This window comes from Passer domesticus, chromosome 21 (genome assembly GCF_036417665.1).
Source record: "Passer domesticus isolate bPasDom1 chromosome 21, bPasDom1.hap1, whole genome shotgun sequence".
Classification (NCBI taxonomy): domain Eukaryota; kingdom Metazoa; phylum Chordata; class Aves; order Passeriformes; family Passeridae; genus Passer; species Passer domesticus.
This window is the reverse complement of record NC_087494.1, coordinates 4576245-4597685: the sequence shown is the minus strand read 5'-3', so window position 1 is coordinate 4597685 and position 21441 is coordinate 4576245. Positions and strand designations below refer to the sequence as shown.

The 21441-nt window shown below is 60.0% G+C and overlaps 1 protein-coding gene across 1 annotated transcript; it reads left to right on the top strand.

Moving 5' to 3' along the window:
• The first annotated feature begins 1672 nt into the window (after positions 1–1672).
• Positions 1673–16453, top strand: LOC135284726 (nuclear receptor ROR-beta-like). Its single transcript, XM_064396392.1, has 10 exons — positions 1673–1889; positions 9096–9181; positions 9276–9417; positions 9745–10158; positions 10659–10780; positions 11192–11324; positions 12363–12470; positions 12878–12988; positions 13507–13619; positions 14159–16453. Exons 1-10 carry the CDS (start codon positions 1883–1885, stop codon positions 14318–14320), a joined length of 1398 nt encoding a protein of 465 aa, XP_064252462.1. The 5' UTR covers positions 1673–1882; the 3' UTR covers positions 14321–16453.
• The last annotated feature ends 4988 nt before the right edge of the window (positions 16454–21441 follow it).

Here is a 21441-nt window from a genome sequence, read left to right as displayed (position 1 = left end):
GGAGCAGGCAGGAGAGCGGGAGGAAGGAGCGAATGCGACCGGCGAGAGCAGCGAAGCCGCTCGCAATCGCCATCAGCGCAATCGAGTCAGACAGCAGCGCCGGAGCGCGCCCGGCCCCGCCGCCCCCGGCCCGGCCCCGCCGCCCCCGGCCCGGCCCCGCCGCCCCCCGCCCGGCCCCCTCCCGCCGCAGCACAGCCCGGCTGCTCTCGGTGCAGGGCTGGGAACGCACAAAGTGCCACCACGGCTCGGCCCCAGCGTCCCTCGGCCACTGCCACCTGCCTGTGCCCGGGCAGGGGGACAGCTCCAGGAGCAGCAGGGAACCCCTCTGCCAGCGGCCCAGCTCTGCAGCCCCGGCTCAGCCCAGCGTTTGGGATGGATGGGGGCTGAAATTTCCCCCTTCAGCTGCCATTAAATGGTTTGATTTGAGCGTTGAGAGGCTGAGGTGTCCCCTCAGGGCCCAGCTGCGAGGGCAGGAGGCCATCCAGGGAGGGGGCAGTGGTGCCATGTGCAGTGCTGGTGATGATGGCTGCATCTGTGCCTCTGGTGGATGTTGTGTCCACGTCCATGGTTGATGTGGCTGTGCCATGTTTGTGACCACAGCTGGATGCCATGCTCGTGGCAGATGCCACACTCATGCTGGTGGCAGATGCCACATCCATGCCTGTGGTGATGCCAGGTCCATGCCCACAGTGGATGCCAGATCCGTGTCTGCAGTGGGAGCAGTGCTCATGCCTATGGCAGATTCCTTCTCCACACACATCAGGTCTCCAGGCCAGTGTCACTGTCCCCAGGCATCTCTGGGCACCGCTGGGCACTGACCCTGGCACCTGAGCCCTGGCCCAGCATTGCCAGGACCAACTGCCTCCACCCCTGTGATGTGGCACCAGGAGGACTCTGGTGACCTGGTGCACCACAAACCCCAGCCAGGGGACTTTGCCCCGTGCCAACACCTCGGGCTCTGCACGGCGAGGCTGCCTGGTGTGGTCCAGAGCCGCCATCTCTTTGCATGTCTTAGGCAGTGTCCCTTATCCAGGGTACAGCCCCGGGCCCCAAAACCACCTGTGCCCATCCCATCGTGAAGGACGGGGTGGGAATGCCTCCCTGCCACCTTCAAAGCTTCCCACTACTTCCACACCGCCATTCCCGACTGCAAGGCTCCCAGGTGGGATGTGCCCCCAGACCCCAGCACCTGCACCCTGGCATGGGCACACTGGGCAGCCGCACGGGGGTCCCCGTGCTCCCCACACCCCCCGGTGCCAGGGGCTGCCCCTTCTGCAGAGGCCCCCCGCCCTGTCCTGTCCTGTCCTGTCCTGCCGGGGGTTTTTTGGGGTCCCCGCGCCCAGCGGGGTCCCCGGCGGGGACAGCGGGGCTGCACGGGAGCGAAGTGAAGGAAGGCAGCCGTGATTCAGTGGGACACGCAGCCGGCCCCGTGCCTGGGCGAGCCGGGGCAGGACGGGCACCGGCACGTCCCTCCCGGGGGCGGGCAGCCCCGGGGGCAGCCCCGAGCCGCGGCGGCCAGCCGGGGGTCGCGCAGACCCCGCTCCCGGGCAGGCGTCGGCAGCGCCCGCGCAGCGCCGAGCACCGGGCGGCGGGGATGGGGATGGAGCAGGAGGAGGAGGAGGACGAAGGGCAGGAGGTGGGGCTGGAAGTGAAACCGATTGGGGGGGGCGGGGCGGGCTCGTCATGTGAACGGCCGCATGCTCGGGCAGAAGTGGGTCACGGCGCGGCGGAGGGGCAGGTGCCAGAGCCGCCCGGTGCCGCCCGGTGCTTCCCGGTGCCGCCCGGTGCCTCCCGGTGCCGCCGCTCCCCGCCGCGCCCCGCGCCGCTCCGGACCCCCGCGCCGCCCCATGCGCCCCCCGGCGCCCTGAGCGCGGCGGACACGATGCGAGGTGGGTCCGGGGGGCTGCGGGCTGCGGGGGGCAGCGGCAGAACTTGGTCCCGGTGGGGATCGGGGAGACCCGCGCCAGGCGGGCGGAGGGGGACGGGGAGGACCCGACGCCAGCCCGGACCGGGACACCGGGGAGCCGCGTCAGCCCCGCCGGCGGGGGACGGGGGGACTCGGTGTCACCCGGACAGTGACAGGGGGGACCCGCGTCAACTTTGCTGGAGGGGCACGAGGGGAGCCGTGTGAGCCCCGCGGAAGGGATGGGAAGGAGCCCGCAGCAGCCCCACTGGGGACACGGGGGACCCGCATCACCTCGCTGGAACGGGATAAGGGGGAACCCGCACCAGCTCCGCCGAGGGGGACAAGGGGGGAACCCGCACCAGCCTCGCCGGGGCCGCTCTGCCTCCTCCAGCTCCCCCTTCGTTAGGAATAAAATTCTTGTTTATTTTGCTTTGCTTTCCGACGCCGGCTTAGACGCATTCTTAAGCTTTTCCCCGCACTAAACCCCTTAATCTCCTCTTCAATATGTTGCTCCCACCAGGGCTGGATTTATTGTAGTTTTTTCCCCCTTTTTCCCCTCCCCACGGCGTGGGGGGCAGTTTGGGAAGATTCTGCAGGGACGGGCAAGGGATCAGGTGCAATTTTGGGTGCCCCTTTTCCAGGGCAAGGGTGAGTTGTGCCAGCACCTGCCTGGTTTTACCCGTTACCAAAGGCAATTTCTGCTTTTCACCCCTCTGCTTTGCCAAGCAGGCGGTGGGGAGGAGGAGGATGGAGGGAGGAAGGCTCCAGCAGGACAAGCCAGCGGGGCCTGGTGATGGTGACGCAGTGGTGGCCGGACTCAGCTCTGTTCCCAGCGCGCTGGGCTGGGATTCTCATCCTCCTTTAAACCATTTTTCCATCATGCCCTGCCTTCCCCGAGCCCTTCGCCCTGCCAGGACTCCCTCGTGCCCCTCCATAGGTGTGTTTTGGGGGTGCAGGTCCTTAGGCTCGTTTTGGGGTGTGGGTACCAGGACGTTCATCCCCAGCTCCTCAAATCCTGTTTCCTCCCCGTGCCGCGGGTGCTGCGGCTCTGCCCGTGCTGTGCTCTTGTGTAACGGTGGGGCCGGGCTGGGCGAGGAGGGCGAGGCGAGCCCCCCACATCCCCCTCCTGCCCCTCGACATCCTGGGTTTTCACCTTTATTAGGACGGAGGGAAGCATTAACGCCTGCCTAATTGCGATCACGCCTGCCTCTTACGTAGCACTTGCACAGCCAGCACCGGTTTAATTAGCAACTGGGCGAACTTTTCCTTTTTTAAAAATATTTTTCCTTTCCCCCCATGAATTGCTGGTGTTGACCCCAATTTAGGGCCGAACCCTCCTGATATCCCACCGTTCCCCCCAGTCGGGCGTTTTTCCCGCAGTCCCGCGTCCTCATCCCTCTCGAAGCCCAAATGCCGCATGGCGACGCCAAATTGATTCAATCTCCATTTTCCTTCCCAAAACCGCCACCGCTCTGCCCCATTTCCCCGGGGGCCACAGCAGCTCCTCGCTCCTGTCCTTCCCTGCGCCGCGGCTGCGCCGGGGCCGGGGAAGAGGCTTTGCCTTGTATAATCCTATACGATTTCCAGCCCTCCTGCTCACTTGTTTTGCAAGCAGCGTGGCGAGGAGCGTGCGGTGGCTCGGCAGCCTTTGCGACTTGTCCTAGTGACCTAGATCTGTCATTGGAAAAATCAGAGAGGGCGGAGGAGGAGCTTCCCTGCCCGTTTCGGCGGCGTGCACACGCTGGCGCGGCCGAGGCCGGCCGGCACCCCCGGGCCTCCCGCACGACGGCCGCGCCTGGCCCCGGGACCGGAGCGCGGGGATGGCCCCCCAAAAACCAGCCCGGAGGAGAGAGCTGTCCGCGGGCTTTGTGGGGTCCTGAGGGGCCCAGACGGGATTTGGGATCCCCCACGCTGATAACCCCAGGGGGGTCAGCACCAGGAGGGGAGGGCAGTGGTGGGGCCGGTGGTCCCTGTCCCCAGCCCAGCGTCCCTGTCCCTGCTGCCTGTCACGTTTAACTTTGAACTCGCGGCGGCTATTTAAAGAGCTGCTAATGTCTAAATCAGCCCGGTTTATCGGATGTGGTGAGCAGAGCTTCTCTCCTGCCTTTTTTTAGCCCCGGGGAGATAATTCCCCCCCGGTTTAGCAGCAGCGCCGGAGGGGTTCTCCCACCGCAGCCCGGCTTGTCCCCACCCCGGGCTGCAGGTCCCCCTCCCCGCTGCCTCACCTTTGCCACCCTTCTGCAGCAGGCAAAGTGCAAAGGGCTGCGTCCTGCGCCGGCGGGGCTGGCCTTGGCACGGCGCTGCGTGGCACGGGAGCTGCGGAACCGGAGCTGCTGAACCGGAGCGGCCCCGGGGCAGCCGCATCGCCCACCCGGCGCTGCCATTTCCCTGCTGGGGGCACACACTGCGCCACGGGACGGGGGAAAACAGCGCTGTGCTGGGGACTGGGGAAAATGCAAAAGCTCCGTTCGCGTGCCTGCAAGGGAAGGTGGCCCGGGATTGCCCCAGGGCAGGGTGAGAACAACTGAGCGCTGTTCTGGCCCAAAGTTTCCAGGAAATCTTTGCTAATCGCTTAGGAAAGCAGTTCCCCCTCCAGAATCCCAGCTCGGCACGGGCCATGGTTGTGTCATCTAAATTTTCCCTACTGCCCACTTGGCCTCGGTGTCCCTGTGCCTGGAGCAGGGGCTGAGAACACCCAGCGAGGGCCTGGCTCGTTTGGGGTTCCCGGGGGCCATGGATGGGGATGGGATTTTTTGGCAACCACGGCCGAAGTGCCGGGGTGCTGGGAAAGCCCGAGGCACTGCAGCACTGGAGGCTGTTTAATAGCAAAGCCAACAGCAGATATAAAGGGGTGATAATTCCCTTTATTTCCTTGTTTATCCCTGCCCCAACAGCAAAGCTGTGGATGGTGGCTGTGGGGAAGTGCAGTCACTCCCGGGCTGGAGGTTGCTGCAGGGGATAAAGGTGCAGAGCTGCGTTTTAGGGCAGGAATGGGAAATGGGGTGGCATTGTAGGTCCCTGCATGTCCCTGTGGGTCCCTGGGCAGCCTGGACCCACCCTCCTCTCCCTGCTCTGGCTGCACCAGGGGGATGCTGAGTCCCCCTGGAAGGGGAGAGGTGGTGGAGGTGAAGCACTGGAGCACCCCGGGGCCCTGGCTGGGGCTGGAGGATCCCGGGGGCTGCTGCCAATGACCAGGGGTGCCCATCCTGCAGCATTGATGGAGCCTGGCAGAGCGATGGGGCACGGGGCTGCTCTCCCAGCAAGTTCACTGGGTAACGAGCCAGGGCACTGGGGAAGCACCGGGGGATATTTGGGGCAGGGATGGCCCCAGAGCCACCTCTGAAATACTCAGAGCTGGGATGCTGCCCCACCACCTCCAGCAGGGACACCATGGCCTCATGTGGCCCCCCAGGGGAAGGGGTGGCCAAATTCTGCCCCTGTGGGGTGACAGCTGTGCAGGCTCACCCTGGGAGACTTGCAGGGATCTGCCAGTGCACCCCAAAACAAACCCCTCCCAGGAGTCCCCACTGGCAGCCAGGGGCACCCAGTTATGCTGATGGGGAGGGGGAAGCAGCTCCAAAAATTCTCCAGCAGCAGTGGGGTCACAGCACGCCCCAAGGCTCAATGGGGTGCTGAGGGTTTTGGGGTGATTCCCCCAAAGTAGTGACATCACACGGCCAAAGGGAGGGAGGGGGGAGGAGGAGGAGGATGGGGCCACCATCCTCCCTGCACCGCAGAGGGAGGGTCCGGCCCCCCGTGGCTGCGTCCTGCCTTGTTTTGTTTTGGGGTGCAGGAGATGCCCGCCCTTGGGGCGGAGGCGATGGAGGGGAGGGTGTGCCGGCCGATTCCTGCTCCGGGGAGGGCGGTTCTGGCTCTGCCGAAACCGCCGGAGCCTCCAGCACGGGCTGGGGTGAGCCCTGCTGGGCTCGAGGGGACCCTCAATGCCGGGCCTGGGGGCTGCCCGCGACCCGGCCACTGCGCAGGGACACACCTGTGTCCCTCACCTGGAGCTGCAGCTCAGGGTGACAAATGGTGCCGCCAAAACCCCCCAAAATCCCCTCTCCCGGTGGCGGGAGGTCGGGGTGCCGCCCTGAGCAGCCGGGCCCGGAAGGGTTAAGGGCCCTGGTTACACAAGCGCGCGTGGCCACGGGCAGAAAGTGTGTCAGTGGGACAGGATGGCTCCGGGCGCGGGGCTCGCTCCGGGGCATCGCCCCGCCACGGCCGGGGCCCGTGGCCGCGCCGTGCCACGGGGCACTTACATAAGGGCCGGCCGGTGGCAGCGGGCCGGGAGTTGGGCAAGAAGTGTTTACAGTGGGAGGAGAGCAAATACCACCGCCGGGACATTTTAATTGCCGGCTGGAGATCATTATTACTTATTTTTTTAACCCTTTCGTTGTTTCTTTTATCCTGGTCTCTGTTTTAGCCCCGTCGGGGTGGAGGTTCCCTGCTGCCTCCCCCAGAGGGGAAGAGGTTCACCCCCTCCTAAATGTCCCCCCCGTTCACAGTGTGGTGGCACGGTTGGAGGAGATGCTCAATTCTCCGGTGGGGAAACTGAGGCACGGGTGTGGGGTGGTTGTGGTGAAGGAATACCCGGGATTTGGGGTCTACTGAGATGTTTTCCCTGGTCACAGTGAGATTTGGGGGACGCCAGAGCTGCTGTGGCCACCCCACCCGCACCCACATTCCTTCCCGTACCCCAAACCCTGGCGATTTGCCCCAGGGGTGTGTGTGGGGGTCGCAGGGGAGATGGGGGGATGGTCCGGCCGCCTCGGGGGTCCGTGGCTGCGGCACGAGGGGACACTGATGGAGCCGGCTCGGTGATTCAGCCGGGTTTACAATCAGAGCAGCAATTAACCGTGCCGGGCTGTAATTGCCATCGCCAGGTTACGGCCGTGTCTCCACGTCAGTTATTTGGGGCGAGCGTCGTAGAGCGGGTCAGGTGCCAGCGGCGGGCACGGCCGGCTAATTAGCAGGATGATAATTAGAGCCCCAAACGGCTGCGGGCACACGGCGGGTGGTCAGGGCTTGTCCTTGGCCAGGACAGCACCATCTCCATCACCCTCAGCTCCATCTCCGGGGGCTCTGGGGGGGGATTTGGCCACCGGCATCACACGAAGCCTTTGGGATGGTTGCGGTTTTTGGGCTGGCGTGGCTGGGCTCTGCCGGGGGTGCCGGGCCGCGCTCAGCCCGGGGCTGGCCGGTGCCGGTGATTGCGGTACCGGAGTATCGGCCGCGGGCGGAGGGCGCGGCGGGCGCTGCATCACCCGCGCTGCCGGCGGCTGCAATTAGCGTTGCATAACGAGCCGACGCCGCTTCCTGCCGGGGGTGGCACCCCCTCCCTGTGCCCCCCGCCGTGCCACCACCTCGGTCCCATCCCGGGACAGGGCTCGGGGCAGTGGAGCGGCCCCTGCGGTCCGGCAGCGGCATCCAGGGAATGGGGGTGTCTTGGTCATCCGAGCTGGGTGGTGATTTGGGGTGGCCACGCGTGGCCCTCCTGGTGCCTCCATGCCCCTGTGAAAGGGGTGGTGCTGTGGCTGCGGTGTTGGTGCAGCTGCGGGGATGTGAGGATGCCCTGGACATCCCTGCCCTGCCCACCGCGGGGACACCAGCTCTGCTCTCGCAGGCTCAGAACCACGGCAGAGGCGTAGGCAGAGGATGCGGGGAGGGGCAGGGATGGGATGGGGCTCCCTTGAGTCAGGGGACAAGACACAGCCCTGGGAGCAGCCCAGCTCAGCAGCCTGGGGGAGGAGGGGTAAGCCCCAAAACCACCCGGTGCATGTGGGGCATTGGGTCAATCAGTGAGCCAAAGGATGCAGGAGGGATCTGTCCCTCCACTTACACCTGGACTGGGAGTGAGTCCTTCCCCAGAGCAAACCTGCCCCAGGGGATGCAGTGGTGGCACCCCCAGGGGGGTACTGATGGCATCCCTGGGGGTACCAGTAACATCCCTGGGATACTGAGCATCCCTGGGGGACCAATAGAATCCCTGGGATACTGAGCATCCTTGAGGGTACCAATAGCATCCCTGGAATATTGAGCATCCCTGAGGGACCGATGGCTCTCCTGAGGGACACAGAGTATCCCTAGGAGGGACCAAGGCCATCCCTGGGGGACTGAGCATCCCTGGGGGACCGATGGCACCTCGGCTGCCCCTCTGCCCAGTGAGGCTCCAGTGCCCCATCCCAGCCTCCCACAAGCAGCAAGGGATGCCAGGCCCCACCAGGTGCTGGGGTACAGGTGGCACTGGCCGAGCACTGGGACTGTCACTCACAGGGGTGGCCCTACAGAACACGTCTCTCCAGCAGAGCCGCCGATGGCTCCCAGGGGAGAGGAGAGGCAGAAGGGAATTACCCGAGCGGGGATTTGCACAGGCCCAGGGGATTGGAAATAGCCATAATCTGGCCGTGGGGGTTATTTTGGCGCGGCGGTGGCTGCCCAGCACCCTCGAGAGCACCGCCAGGCTGAGCCCGGCCGGGCTGCGGGGCTGGGGCGGGGATTAGAGGGTGCAGAGATGCCGGGAGGCACGTACGAGCCCCGGGGCTGCCGTGCATCCCCCCCGCGCGGGTCGGGAGGGCAGAGCCAGCCCAGATCTGGGGCAGCTGGAAAATGAGGAGGACGAAGCCTATTAGCAGCTCAGTGCCAGCGAAGCAGAAGCGGGGAGGGAAGCGGATTTGTGGGGGGAAGGGGCCGGGACCTTGAGCTGGGGGTGGCTATATCGGTCCTGGGTTTCAAAGGAGCTGCTGGGGGGGTGCGGGGGACCCAGACCCTCTGCTTGGGCCAGACGTCCAGCAGCAGAGCAGCTGCAGGGATGGGGATGGTCCCTGGGCCAAGGCTGTCCCTGTCCTGGTGCACACATCAGTGGAAAAATAAGAGGAGTGATTCCAAAAGAGGGTCCCGGGCAGGCTGGGGCAGAAACGTTCTGTGCTCTCCCGGATCCAAGGGCTTCCCTACCCTGGCTCTTGCTGCTGGGGGATGGGGGTACCCCATGCCCTGTGTGAACCTTTTAGGGACCTCTTTGAGGTGCAAGAATCCTTGTGGGGCCTGTGGGAAGGGCTGAGCTGCCGGTGGGTCCAGCTCTCGTGCCTCAGTTTCCCCGCGGCTCTCATGGCCGGGGGCCATCTCCCTCCTCCATCCCAGCAGTGACCATTATTAACCCTCGCGGTTTCCCCTCTTTCCCCACCCACCGCAGCCCAAATCGAGGTGATCCCGTGCAAGATCTGCGGAGACAAATCCTCAGGGATCCACTACGGAGTCATCACCTGCGAAGGCTGCAAGGTGAGCCCGGGGAGGCCGGCTGCGGGCAGGGGGCGGCCCTGCCTTCCAGCCGGGCACTTTCCCAACTCCTCCCATCCCGTCCCGTCCCGGGCAGGGTTTCTTTCGGAGGAGCCAGCAGAACAATGCCAGCTACTCCTGCTCGCGGCAGAGGAACTGCCTGATCGACCGCACCAACCGCAACCGCTGCCAGCACTGCCGCCTGCAGAAATGCCTGGCACTGGGCATGTCCCGCGACGGTGAGTGGTGCCCGGGGTCCCCAGGGGCCGCCTGCTCCTCCTCGCAGCGAGTCAGGCACTCAGGATGAAGCTGCTCCCCCCCAGGGCAGTGCAAGGAGGGTTTGGGGAGCAAGAAATGCTTTTGTGCTTTCCGTGGGAAAATCGAAACTGGTTCTGTTTGGTTTGACCCGGGGTTGGTCTGGGATGAGGGAGGTGCATCCTGAGGGGTCCCAGCCCCGCTGGAGGCTCAGAGACCCCCGGAGCAGGCATTTCCCAGGGAGCCGGGGCGTTTGTGGCTTTGCCCTGGGGGGTGAGGCTGCCCTGACACGGCCTCTCCCCCGGGGGCAGCGGTGAAGTTCGGCCGCATGTCCAAGAAGCAGCGGGACAGCCTCTACGCCGAGGTGCAGAAGCACCAGCAGAGCCAGGAGCAGAGCGGTGGCACCAAGGACGAGCCCGAGCCCCTGAGCCGCGTCTACACCACGAGCGTCAGCAGCGGCCTCTCGGACCTGGACGACATCTCCACGCTGTCCGACGGGCTCCTCTTCGACTTCCCCCTGACCCCCGACGGCAGCAGCACCTACTACAACCTGGACCTGCTGGCCTCGGCGCAGCCCTCGCCCGACCAGTCCAGCCTGGACGTGGCTGACGCCACGCTCATCAAGCAGGAGTCCATCTACGAGCTGATGCTGGAGCCGGCGCTGTTGGCACACGGGGCGCTGGAGGGTGCCCAGCTGCCCCCTGACATCTCTGTCCTGGAGATCGGTGAGCACCGGCGCAGTGCAGGGCAAGCGTGGGGGTGTGTGGCCACGGGGATGGTGCCTGAGGCCACCCCAGCACCTTGCAGGACACCCCCAGCTCTGGGGACACACACCCGCTCTAGGGGAGGGTGTCTCTGCCCATGGCAGGGGGTTGGAATGAGATTTAATAACCTGATTTAATAATCTGGTTGGAATGAGATTTAAGATGAATAAATGAATGGGATTTAAGCTTCCAACCCAAACCATTCTGGGATTCGAAGATAGTGAGCCCAGCCTCAGCTCTTGGAGCAGCCCCAGGGCTCCCTGATGGAGCCCAGCACACCCAAGGTCCTGTGGCACATCCCTTGCTTGCTTCAGGCTCAGCCCCTGCTGCCCCATCTGTCCTCACACCCCGTGGCACAGTGTGAGAGCCCCATCACCCCTCCAGCCCGCAGCCCCAGCAGTCCCAGAGGGCAGGACAGGCTTGGGGTCCCCAGGTCTCAGCGCCTGCTGTCCCCCCTGCAGACCGGGTGGCCCAGAACGTGGTGAAGTCGCACCTGGAGACGTGCCAGTACACAACGGAGGAGCTCAAGCGCCTGGCCTGGAGCCTCTACTCCCCCGAGGAGGTCCGTGCCCTGCAGAGCAAGGTGAGTGCCACCGGCACAGCCCCCTGGCACTGCCAGTGTCCCCTGGGCTCTGCTGGGTGAGCAGGGTCTGTCAGTGCTTTGGGAGCTGCCCAGATTGGGAATTTGCTGTGACAGCTCACACCCCATGTGCCCTAATGCCACCATCCCCCATGGAATGCACAGCACTGGGGTCTCATCCCTGCTCTGGGGGTGACAGAGCTGGGGTGCCAGCACACCCTGAGTGTCCCGTGTGGATGGCACGGCATTGGGGTCTCCTCCCTGCTCTGGGGGGGTCACAGAGCTGGGGTGCTGAGGTGCCAGACTGCCTGAGAGTGTCCCTTGTGGATGGCACGGCATTGGGGTCCCATCCCTGCCCTGGGGGTGACAGAGCCGGGGTGCCAGCACAGCCTGAGTGTCCCCGCTGTGGCACAGAGCTGCGAGGCCATGTGGCAGCAGTGCTCGCTGCAGATCTCCAACGCCATCCAGTACGTGGTGGAGTTCGCCAAGCGCATCGACGGCTTCATGGAGCTCTGCCAGAACGACCAGATCATCCTCCTGAAAGCCGGTAAGGGGGGAGCCCCACCGCCCCCCTTGTGTCCCTGCCACCCCCTTCGTGTCCCCACTGTCCCCTCCCACCCCCAACACCTCTCCTGAGCGGCAGCCGTGGGGCCAGAGGCAAATCCCATCTTTTCTCTTGGCTGGTGCTTTCCTTGTGGGGGTCCCCCCCCGGCTGCCCCAGTTCTCCCAGTGCTGGGCTGGAAGGAGCTGAAGGTCACGTCTAAGGGTGATGGTGAAGGGGGGCACGTGGGGAGTGGCTGCCTTGGGCAGAGGCTTTTCTCCACGGCCGCCCTCATCCAAATGTCACCCAGAAACTGGGATGGAAACGAGAACAGAAGGTTTTCCTCTGGGAGAAGGGGTGCCAAACTCAAACAGGAGCAGGGAGGATTGAGAGAGAAGAATTGGCCTCTTCTCCCAGCAAGAGACTGGGAAGAGGAGGATGATGGCAGCACACACCCACGTCCCCCACCCTTCCATCTGCCCAAGCTGGCAATGCCGTGCCCAGGCCAGGGAGCTGAATGTGCAAAATCCCCAAAACACTGGGAAAACCTCATGGTTTCTAATCTGTCAGAGCTGGGGAGCTGAGATTAGCACCCAGCCCTGGGGACACGTGCCAGCGTCCCAGCGGGGTGCTGTACCCCAAAGCCAGAGCTGGCTGTGCCTGACGCGCTGGAGTTTAACTCATTCTTTCATTTCTTCCTTCCATTTTCTTTTTATTTATTTTGTTTTCACCCTTCCTCTCTCTCGGTGCTCCACCACGACCTCGGTCTCTTTGTGCCTGGCTGCGAATGACTGGATAATATTTCCCTTTGGTGAAATATTGTGGTCACAATTGGACACCTAAAAAAACCCAACCAATCCCAAAAACCCAAACTGGATTTGTTGAAATACCCATTCTGCTCTTGGGAATGAACAATCTGGACCTCAAACGTGCACTGGGGGCTTTCCTCTTTCTTACATTTGGTCCTGGGGTGACGGAAACCCCCCTGACCTTCCCCACCCTGCCCTGCCCTGCCCTCGTCTGCGCTCTCTCTGCCTACATCAGGTTGCCTCGAGGTGCTCCTGATCCGCATGATCCGCGCCTTCAACCCCTTGAACAACACCATCCTCTTCGAGGGCAAGTTCGGTGGGATGCAGATGTTCAAATCTCTCGGTAAGGGCTTGAGCCGGCCCTCCCTTGGGGCTCTCCTCCCTTCTCTTCTCCTCCCTTCTCTTCTCCTCCCTTCTCTTCTCCTCCCTTCTCTTCTCCTCCCTTCTCTTCTCCTCCCTTCTCTTCTCCTCCCTTCTCTTCTCCTCCCTTCTCTTCTCCTCCCTTCTCTTCTCCTCCCTTCTCTTCTCCTCCCTTCTCTTCTCCTCCCTTCTCCTCCCCCCATCCTCTGTTTTCCCTCTCCCTCCCTGTCCCTGTCTGGAACCAGTCAAGGCTGGACTTTGCCAGGTGAGTGTCCAGGACCCATCTCCTCTCCCAAAACCTTTCCAAGCCCCGGGTGCCACTGGGCCCTGCTGGTGGGTGGGCAGAGCAGTGCCAGTGGCAGTGACGTGTCCCTGCTGTCCCCTGCTCAGGCTGTGACGACCTCATCGGTGCCGTCTTCGAGCTGGGGAGGACCCTGTGCCGCCTGCAGCTGTCGGACGAGGAGCTCGCCCTCTTCACTGCTGCTGTCCTGCTCTCCCCAGGTACTGGGGGTGTCCTGTGGGGAGAGCTGACCCCATAAAAACCTTCCTTGGTGATGATTTCAGTTATTCCTGGGAAAGGAACTTGGGGGAAAAAAAATGCATCTAAAGGTGGACAAAATGGATCTGTCAAATTTCCATGGTGGGAAGAGGAACAGTGTCACCCAGGGTGGGGAGGGGAGCAGAGAGAGGAGCCAAGTGTCCCCAAAACCATCCTGGAGAGCAGGAAGGGTTAAAAGAGCCAGGGACCACTGTTCTGTGCTTAGGAGAGGCCCTGTGGTGGCTCTGGCCCTGTGGTGACTGGCCCTGTGGTTGTGGGAAATGGACCAGCCTCTAATAGTGACAGCATTCTCATAGTTAGCTTCTAATTGTGATAGAATTATAGCATATATATTGTCTCACCCTTCACACAGGACTAAAAATAAAATGAAAGTTCATAAAACACCTCTCTGTTGCCCCATCTGTAAGTCAGAAAAGAACCTAATCCAACAAGCGGTGACTCTGTCCTTCCTCTCCCGCAGACCGCCCGTGGCTGACCGAGTCCAAGAAGGTGCAAAAGCTCCAGGACAAGATCTACGTGGCCCTGCAGCACGAGATCCAGAAGAAACACTCCGCTGAGGACAAGCTCTCGAGGGTAGAGGCACAGGAAACCTGGCCAGGGGTGCAGGGGGTGTCTGAGCTGGGGGACAGGGCTGTGCCAGAGCTCACGAGCCACACACGGGCATTTTGGAGAGGGAGATCCCAAACCTGCCAGAGGAGGAGGAGAATTTCTCCTTCCAAGGGCTGTGAATCCCTGTTGTGGTGCAGGCAGAGGCAGCACCATGCTGCTGAAACTGGCAGTGAATCAGGAATTGGGATTTTTTAGGTAAAAGGAGCCATTTTGGGAATGCTTTGACCTGCACAGAGCTGAGGTGGGGAGGAGCCCCCGGTGGAAAGGTGTGGGTTTGGGGGTGAGGCCAGGTTGCTGCCAGGCTGTCCAAAGGTGGTGCCCCAGTGCCAGGCAAAGCCAGTGACCCCCAAACCCACCCCTGTGCCCAGGGAGGGGGAACAGCAGTGCAGGGGACACCAGCTGGTCCCCAAACCCCCCTGCTTGTCCCAAGGGAGGGGGAACAGCAGCATCAGGGCCACCACAGCCAGCATCCCCGTGGTCACCAGCTCCTTCTCCCCCTGCAGATGGTTTCCAAGCTGCCCTTGATGAAGACCATTTGCAACCTGCACTTGGACAAGCTGGAATTTTTCCGTCTCGTGCACCCGGAGACTGCCATGAACTTCCCCCCCCTCTATAAGGAGGTTTTCAACTCGGAGCTTCAGTACAGCGACCCCCGGGAGAGCTAAGGCCAGGAGCCAGCGGCCCCCTTCGAGTTCCCCAAAATTTGGAGACAAACTGCACTTCAGAGGTTTGGGGCAATTTATTTAAATCAAATAATCAAAGGCAAGAGAACCCCGGGGGGGCTGCGGCGCCTCCCTGGCCCCGTCTCCTCGCTGTGGATTGCAATAGCTCTTGAATGTAAAGCACCTTGAAGGAAAAAGCAAATGGACTTTGCCATACCAGTGAAATGAATGTGAAATCTCTGCTTGGAGAGGAGATGCTCCTGGCAGTGGTGAGGGACCGGCTGCTCCCGGTGACACGGGAGGAGGGAGTGCCCTTCCCGCTGTCCCGGCTGCACTCTCCACCTCCCGTTTTTATGTCTTTGTTTTTTTTAATTATTATTTTTATTTTATTGTGGTTTTTTTAACCCGAACATCAGGCATGGGATAAAGAAGGGGCGATGCTGACTCGGCTGGGTCGGGTTGGGCTGCAGCTGAGGAGGGAAAGGACAGAGCCTTTGCTTTATTTCATCTCCCACGGGTGCAGCGGGACCCCGGGAGCTCGGCCAGGAAATGTCTGCCTGTGGCTGGTGGGGGATTCAGCACAGGATTTTGAGGGAAAAGATACCCAGTGCAGCAGGGGAAAAGTTGTGCAGGGTCTCCATGCCCTCCATCACAGCATTTTCCCAAATTCCCAGCCAGCTCCTTGTCCAGCTGGGCGACCACCTGACTTTGTGGAGCTGGTTCAGCAGGTTCACCTGCCTTGTGCCACCTCTGTGCATCCCAAAAGCTTTTGCAGGCCCATGGGACTTCAGCCAGAGCCCAAATCCTGGCCATCCCATCCCAGAGGCACCCGTGGCCACTGGAGGGGCCCAGGGCTGTCCCTGTCCCCGTGGCGGCTCTCTGGGTGCTGCTGTTGTGTGTAGTTCTCTTATCAATCCCATTAAAACTGCCCCGTGGTTCAGCACCCAGAGCAGGGTTTGTGACCTTTTCTCCACCCAGCCCACAGCTGGTCCCATTCCCAGGTTCCCCTTTCCCACACCACACACAGGAGCCCAGATGTGGCTGCAGGTTGAGTTGGACCCAGGCTTTCCCCTCAATGAGCTCCCTAGAACTGTTATTTTGGGATTTGCTCTTGAGTTAGCAGGATTTGGGAGCTTTTTAGAGGGAGAAACTGCCTGTTGGAGCCAAGGGGAAGTGAAAGGTCCTTATTCCCTTCAAGGAATAAGGCTGCTTGGAAGGAATGTGGTGTCAGGGACCTGCTGCTCCTCTTGGGAGGCTCAAAAGGGGCTGAAGGAAGGATTGGTGGGATGATGCTGTTCTAGGCCACGGCAGCAGGGGATGCTTGAGAGACTCTGTGGCTCTGCAGATGGATTTTTCCGTCCCTGTTCCTGCTCCCGCTGCAGCAAATGCCAAAAAAACTACAAGGGAAAAATCTGCTCTGAGGCAGCCCCAGTTTCTGCTGACAAAGGGCTAAAATCCCAAACCCCTTTCCTGCTTTGTGCTGATTCCTCGTGCACCCAACGCCATCCTCGGGCAGCCCGGACCATCCCCGAGCAAGAGCCAAAACCTTTGGATCCACAACTGCACCCTTCACACCAAACAAGCAGCTTTCTTAGCAACGTGAGGGATATTCCTGCTTTTGTTAAAAGACCTCCTAGGGAAGACCATGGACCAGCTTTGACAAGGGAAGACTCCCCAGGAAGCTGATGGGATTTCTGCCCCGCTCCAAGGCCGAGAGAATTTGGGACCGCGTTCCTGCCCGGCAGCTGCCACGTGCAGCCCTGAGCTCCCTGGCTTTGCTGACCACATCCCAGCTGCTGCTGGGAGCAGATTGGAGCCTGCCAGCCTCGGCTCCCTCTCTGTTGGAGCCAGGTCTGTGGGAAAAGGCTGCCAGCCCTCCCATGCCCCACGCGACGTCCAGTGCCAATGCGTCGCTGTCCAGCGCAGCGTCCACGGCGTGGGGATGTGCCCGGCTCCTCTCCTGCCCTCTCCAGAGCTTGGACAGAAGAGAGAAGTCAGAGCTGCCTTTTACGTCCAGAGGGTTGTGCCTTTTTTTTTTTCGGAAGCATCATTTCTGACAGCACCGTTCACTTCCCGGGAAAAGCAGCCCCAGAACGTGACTGCGCTCGGAGGGAACAGCCCGTGGGGGTTTGGGGACGTTTGGGGAAAAACAGAAATTAAAAAAAAAAAAAGCACACACCCTTCTTTTTGCCCTCAGTATTTGTCAGCCAACCCAACACACACCAATGGTCAACGCCACCGACTTCATTTCATCCGGCAAAGAACCCAGGAAAGCACCTTAATTTGGGAACATCACAGCGTCCAGCCCGTGGGGAGAGAGTCTGGATTATTCTGAGCAATAAGAGCCCCCCCGTGGGAACCTAGGGAAGACTGGAAGTATTAAACACGTGTAACTCGACCTGCCAAACTGCAGGAACCTGCACTTTTCAGTTCTCTTTAGAGGAACCGACTTGATTCGATGATTTTTTGGGAGGGGATAAAGTGATTCGGTGTCGATTCAGTGATTCCTGGCCTGGGACGGGTGCCACGCGTGGAAAGGGAGGGCAAGGGGTGGAAAGGGATGGCAGCCCCTGCCTGGGGCTGGCCAGGGCTGTGCCAAGGCTCCTCACCCCTGCTGGGCCACCCAGAGCTGGGAGCTCGCAGGGAAGGGGTGAACGACAAAGCCTGGGCAGAAATGCCCCAAAAAGGGAGATTTCCCTCTCCCTGTGGCCAGCGGGGAGGGGGCCCGGGAGCCCTGAGCCCCCGTGGCTCCGGTGCTCTGAGATGTTCCCATCCCAGCACGGGATGTTCCTTTCCAGCAGCCCTGGGCAGCGGGGCCGCCAGCGATGGCTCCTTCCCAGACCAGATTAATTTAGTGTTTGTTTGTCTGCTCTGGCAGTTTAGTGTCCATTTCCACCCACAGAACCCTCACACTGTGTATAAAGATGGATCAAAAATATATATAATATATATTCTTGTGAATGTTGGTGGAAAAGAGAAAAATATATAACGTTTCAGTCGGCTTTATGTTATTTTTTATCTCTATGAATGAAAGGAAGAAATGGAAAACCTTTTATTTCCATTGACCACCCCTCCACACACACCTACCTGTAGATACCAACAGGTTTTATGGAAATGTTTTACTTTTTAGATTTAGGAAAATGCTTCTGTTCTCATTGAATGTTCTGTCTTGTAAGATTGTAATTTCTATTTTTTTAAAGAAAAGAAAATAACTAAATAAAATTTCCTCTTTCAGACCAGTCAGCTTAGGAAGGGAGGGCAGGGGAGGGAGAAATGTTTATTTAAGGACAAAACTGTTGTTGGAATTTTTCATAACATTAAATAAAAAGTAATATAATGTATGGATGACAACCTTTTTACTGAGGTGTGTTCTATAGGTACATAGATGTATACTGCACAAAATTTACAGGAAGAAAAATAAAGTCTTTCACAAGGTTAAAAAAATATATATATAATGTTGGAAATAGTGATTTTAAATTTTAGCAAAGAGTGAGAGTGGAAGTGAATCCCTCAAAGTGATGGAAAAGCTTTAATTTCTTCCTTGGGTTAAAGACTGAGCTGTACCAGAATCCCAGAATTATTTGGGTTGGAAGGGAACTCAAATCCCATCCAGTGGCACCCCTGCCATGGCAGGGACACCTCCCACTGTCCCAGGCTGCTCCCAGCCCTGCCCAGCCTGGCCTTGGGCACTGCCAGGGATCCAGGGGCAGCCACAGCTGCTCTGGGCACCCCAAGCCAGGGCCTGCCCACCCTCACAGGGAACAATTCCTGCCCAATCTCCCATCCATCCTGTTCAGGATTTGCACACAAGGGGAGATTTCAGGCACTGGAGGTGCTCCTGCTTCCCTTGATGCACAGCACAGGGAGCTGTGCTGGGTCCTGCCCTGGGGGCTGTTTGCTCTGGAGCCCCTGGCAGCCCCTCCCAGCCCCTCTGCGCCCTCCAGCCTGGGCACTCCAGGGAGCAGCAGAGCTCTGGGGAGGTTCTTCCTCAGGGAATGCTGCTCAAGCAGCTCTTGAGGGACAGGGACTGCACCTGGAGTACCGGGGACACATTTTGGGACAGGAGAGTGGAGACAGGTCTGGGGCATGGTGCATCTGTGGGGAGGACTCAGGGACAGCCAAGGAGCATTTGGGAGTCATTTTCAAACATTTCCCAGTCCTAAGAAGGAAAGAACACCCCAGATATACCAGGGCATTACACATACATGGATGTTCATGGATGTCCTGGGTTTAACAAGGATGCCAGGCACTAATCTGGGACGAGGCCAGGAAGGGCTGGAGCTGTGGCAGGGCTTGGCATGGAGCTCAGGGCAAGGTTCTTGCCCCCGAGGGTGCTGGCACTGCCCAGGCTGCCCAAGGAATGGTCCCGGCCCCAAGGCTGCCAGAGCTCCAGGAGCGTTTGGACAGCGCTGCCAGGGCTGCTCAGGGTGGGGTGTTGGGGTGGCTGTGCAGGGACAGGGGCTGCCCTGAGCATCCCTGGGGGTCCCTCCCAGCTCAGGGTATCCCAGGTCTCTTTGAATCTCTGCTCTGGGTGCACACAGGTCAAGGGGATCACTGGGTGTGAAGCCAAATCCTCGCTTCCCTCTGCTCCCCCCTGTGAGCCTCAGCTGGGTGTCCATTGCCAGCTCAGGGCTGTGTCCCTGCAGGTCAGGGCTGTGTCCCCTGCAGCTCAGGGCTGTGTCCCTGCAGCTCAGGGCTCTGTCCCCTGCAGGTCAGGGCTCTGTCCCCTGCAGCTCAGGGCTCTGTCCCCTGCAGGTCAGGGCTGTGTCCCCTGCAGCTCAGGGCTCTGTCCCCTGCAGCTCAGGGCTCTGTCCCTGCAGCTCAGGGCTCTGTCCCCTGCAGGTCAGGGCTGTGTCCCTGCAGCTCAGGGCTCTGTCCCTGCAGCTCAGGGCTCTGTCCCTGCAGCTCAGGGCTGTGTCCCTGCAGCTCAGGGCTGTGTCCCCTGCAGCTCAGGGCTCTGTCCCCTGCAGGTCAGGGCTGTGTCCCTGCAGCTCAGGGCTCTGTCCCTGCAGCTCAGGGCTCTGTCCCTGCAGCTCAGGGCTCTGTCCCCCAGCACACACCTGCGCTGCTCAGGAGCTCTGGGGCACAGGGAAACAACAAAAAGGGACCCTTGGAGCAGCAGGGTCAGGCAACGCCAGCTCCCACTGCTGCCCTCGGCCACCCCGGGGGACAACACAGCTCCTCCTCCTCCTCGTTCCCACCCATCTGGGGTTCAGATGTTGTGGGATAAACCCTGGGCAAAGCAGGGCACAGCTTGTGGAGGTGTTGGGAAAAGCCATCACCCACTTTGGGGGTTCCCTGGGGTGTCCAGGGAACTGCTGCGGGAGCTCCAGACCCTGGGATTGCTGCACACTGACATTTTGGCTTTCATTAAAAAAAAAGAATTGTTTTTATATTATTTAAAAATTATTTTTATTATGTTAACTTTTATTATTTTTATAATGTTAACTTTTATTATTTTTATTATGTTTTTTATTATTTTTAATTTTTTCACCCCCCAAAAAATCCTGTTTCTTTGGTGTATTTGGGGAAAATAATAAGTTCAAGCATGACAAACCCATTTAAAAATCACGTGTGAAGAGCTACTTTAAAAAAAAAAAAAAAGTTCATGGGAAATGGCTGCAAGGGAGAAGCTGGGGATTGTCAGGGAGGTTTCAGACCTGGCTCGGGAGGGACAGGATCCCTCGGGACAGGGACAGGAGTGTGGGGTGGCCCTGGCGCTGTCCCCAGTAACTCCCTGGTTACTGGTCCGGCAGCACTGGATTTACTGGGGCCGAGTGACCTCTGCTGGTTCGCACCCAAAATCTCCCCGGCGTGTCGGATCCGGATGGATTTCGGGGCAGCTCGGGGGATTTGGGGAAATTTTAGGGCAGGTTTCACAGAGGTCTCAGCAAGGAGGGATGAGCGCTCCTGGAGCTGGCAGTGACAGAGTGACAGACAGCACGGCCCCAGCGCTTGGAAATGCCTTTTAAAGTGCAGCTGGGGCTTTACACACCCCAATTAATAGGATTTGCAGAGCTGAGACCTTGCAGAGGGATGCCTGCTATATTAAGGAGTCTAATGTGGTGAAAATAAGGGCTTAAGGAGCTCTAGAAGTGTTCAGGCTGGAAGGGACAAAAAAAAAAAATTAAATAAACAAAATAAAATTCCTCTTTTAGACCAGGCAGCTTAGGAAAGGAGGGCAGGGGAGGAAGAATCACTAATGTAAGGACAAAACTGTTGTTGGAAATTTTCATAACATTAAATAAAAAGTAATGTAATATATGGGTGACAACGTTTTTACTGAGGTGTGTACTGTGGGTACACAGATGTATAGTGCACATTTACAGGAACAAAAATAAAGCCTGTTTTATGAAGTAAAAAAAGTTTAAAAAAAAGGTAAATAAAAAAACCCCACAAACAGCTGCTAATGTTGGAAATAGTGATTTTAAATTTTAGCAAAGAGTGAGACTGAAAATGAATCCTTCAAGGTCTTGAAATGGAAAAAACTTTAATTTCTTCTGTGCTCTCGGGACTGAGCTGTACCAAAATCCCAGAATGGTTTGGGTGGGAAGGGACCTTAAATCCCACCCACTGGCACCCTGCCATGGCAGGGACACCTCCCACTGTCCCAGGCTGCTCCCAGCCCTGCCCAGCCTGGCCTTGGGCACTGCCAGGGATCCAGGGGCAGCCACAGCTGCTCTGGGCACCCCAAGCCAGCGCTGCCCACCCTGCCAGGCAACAATTCCTGCCCAATCTCCCATCTAAATCGGATTTTTTTTTCCCATCTAAATGGGATTTTTTTCCCATCTAAATTTCACTTTTCCAGTGGGAAGCCATTCCCTGGCTCCTGTCCCTGCAGGCCTTGTCCCCGGTCCCTCTGCCGCTCTCCCGAGCCCCGTCAGGCGCTGCCGGGGCTCTGAGCCCCCCTGCAGCCCGCTCCCATCCCGGTGAACGTTCCCGCTCTCCCGGCCACGTCCCGGCCCCCGGGCGGGCTCGCTCCCGCTACCTCGCACAATTCTGTCCCTCCCGGCTGCCGTCCCGCGCCACCGCCCCTCCCCTCCGCCCTGTCCCTCACATGATAGCGGTGGGTGTGCGCCGCTAGGCGCTCTGGGAGTTGTAGTTCTTGGAGCGGGGCGCGCAGC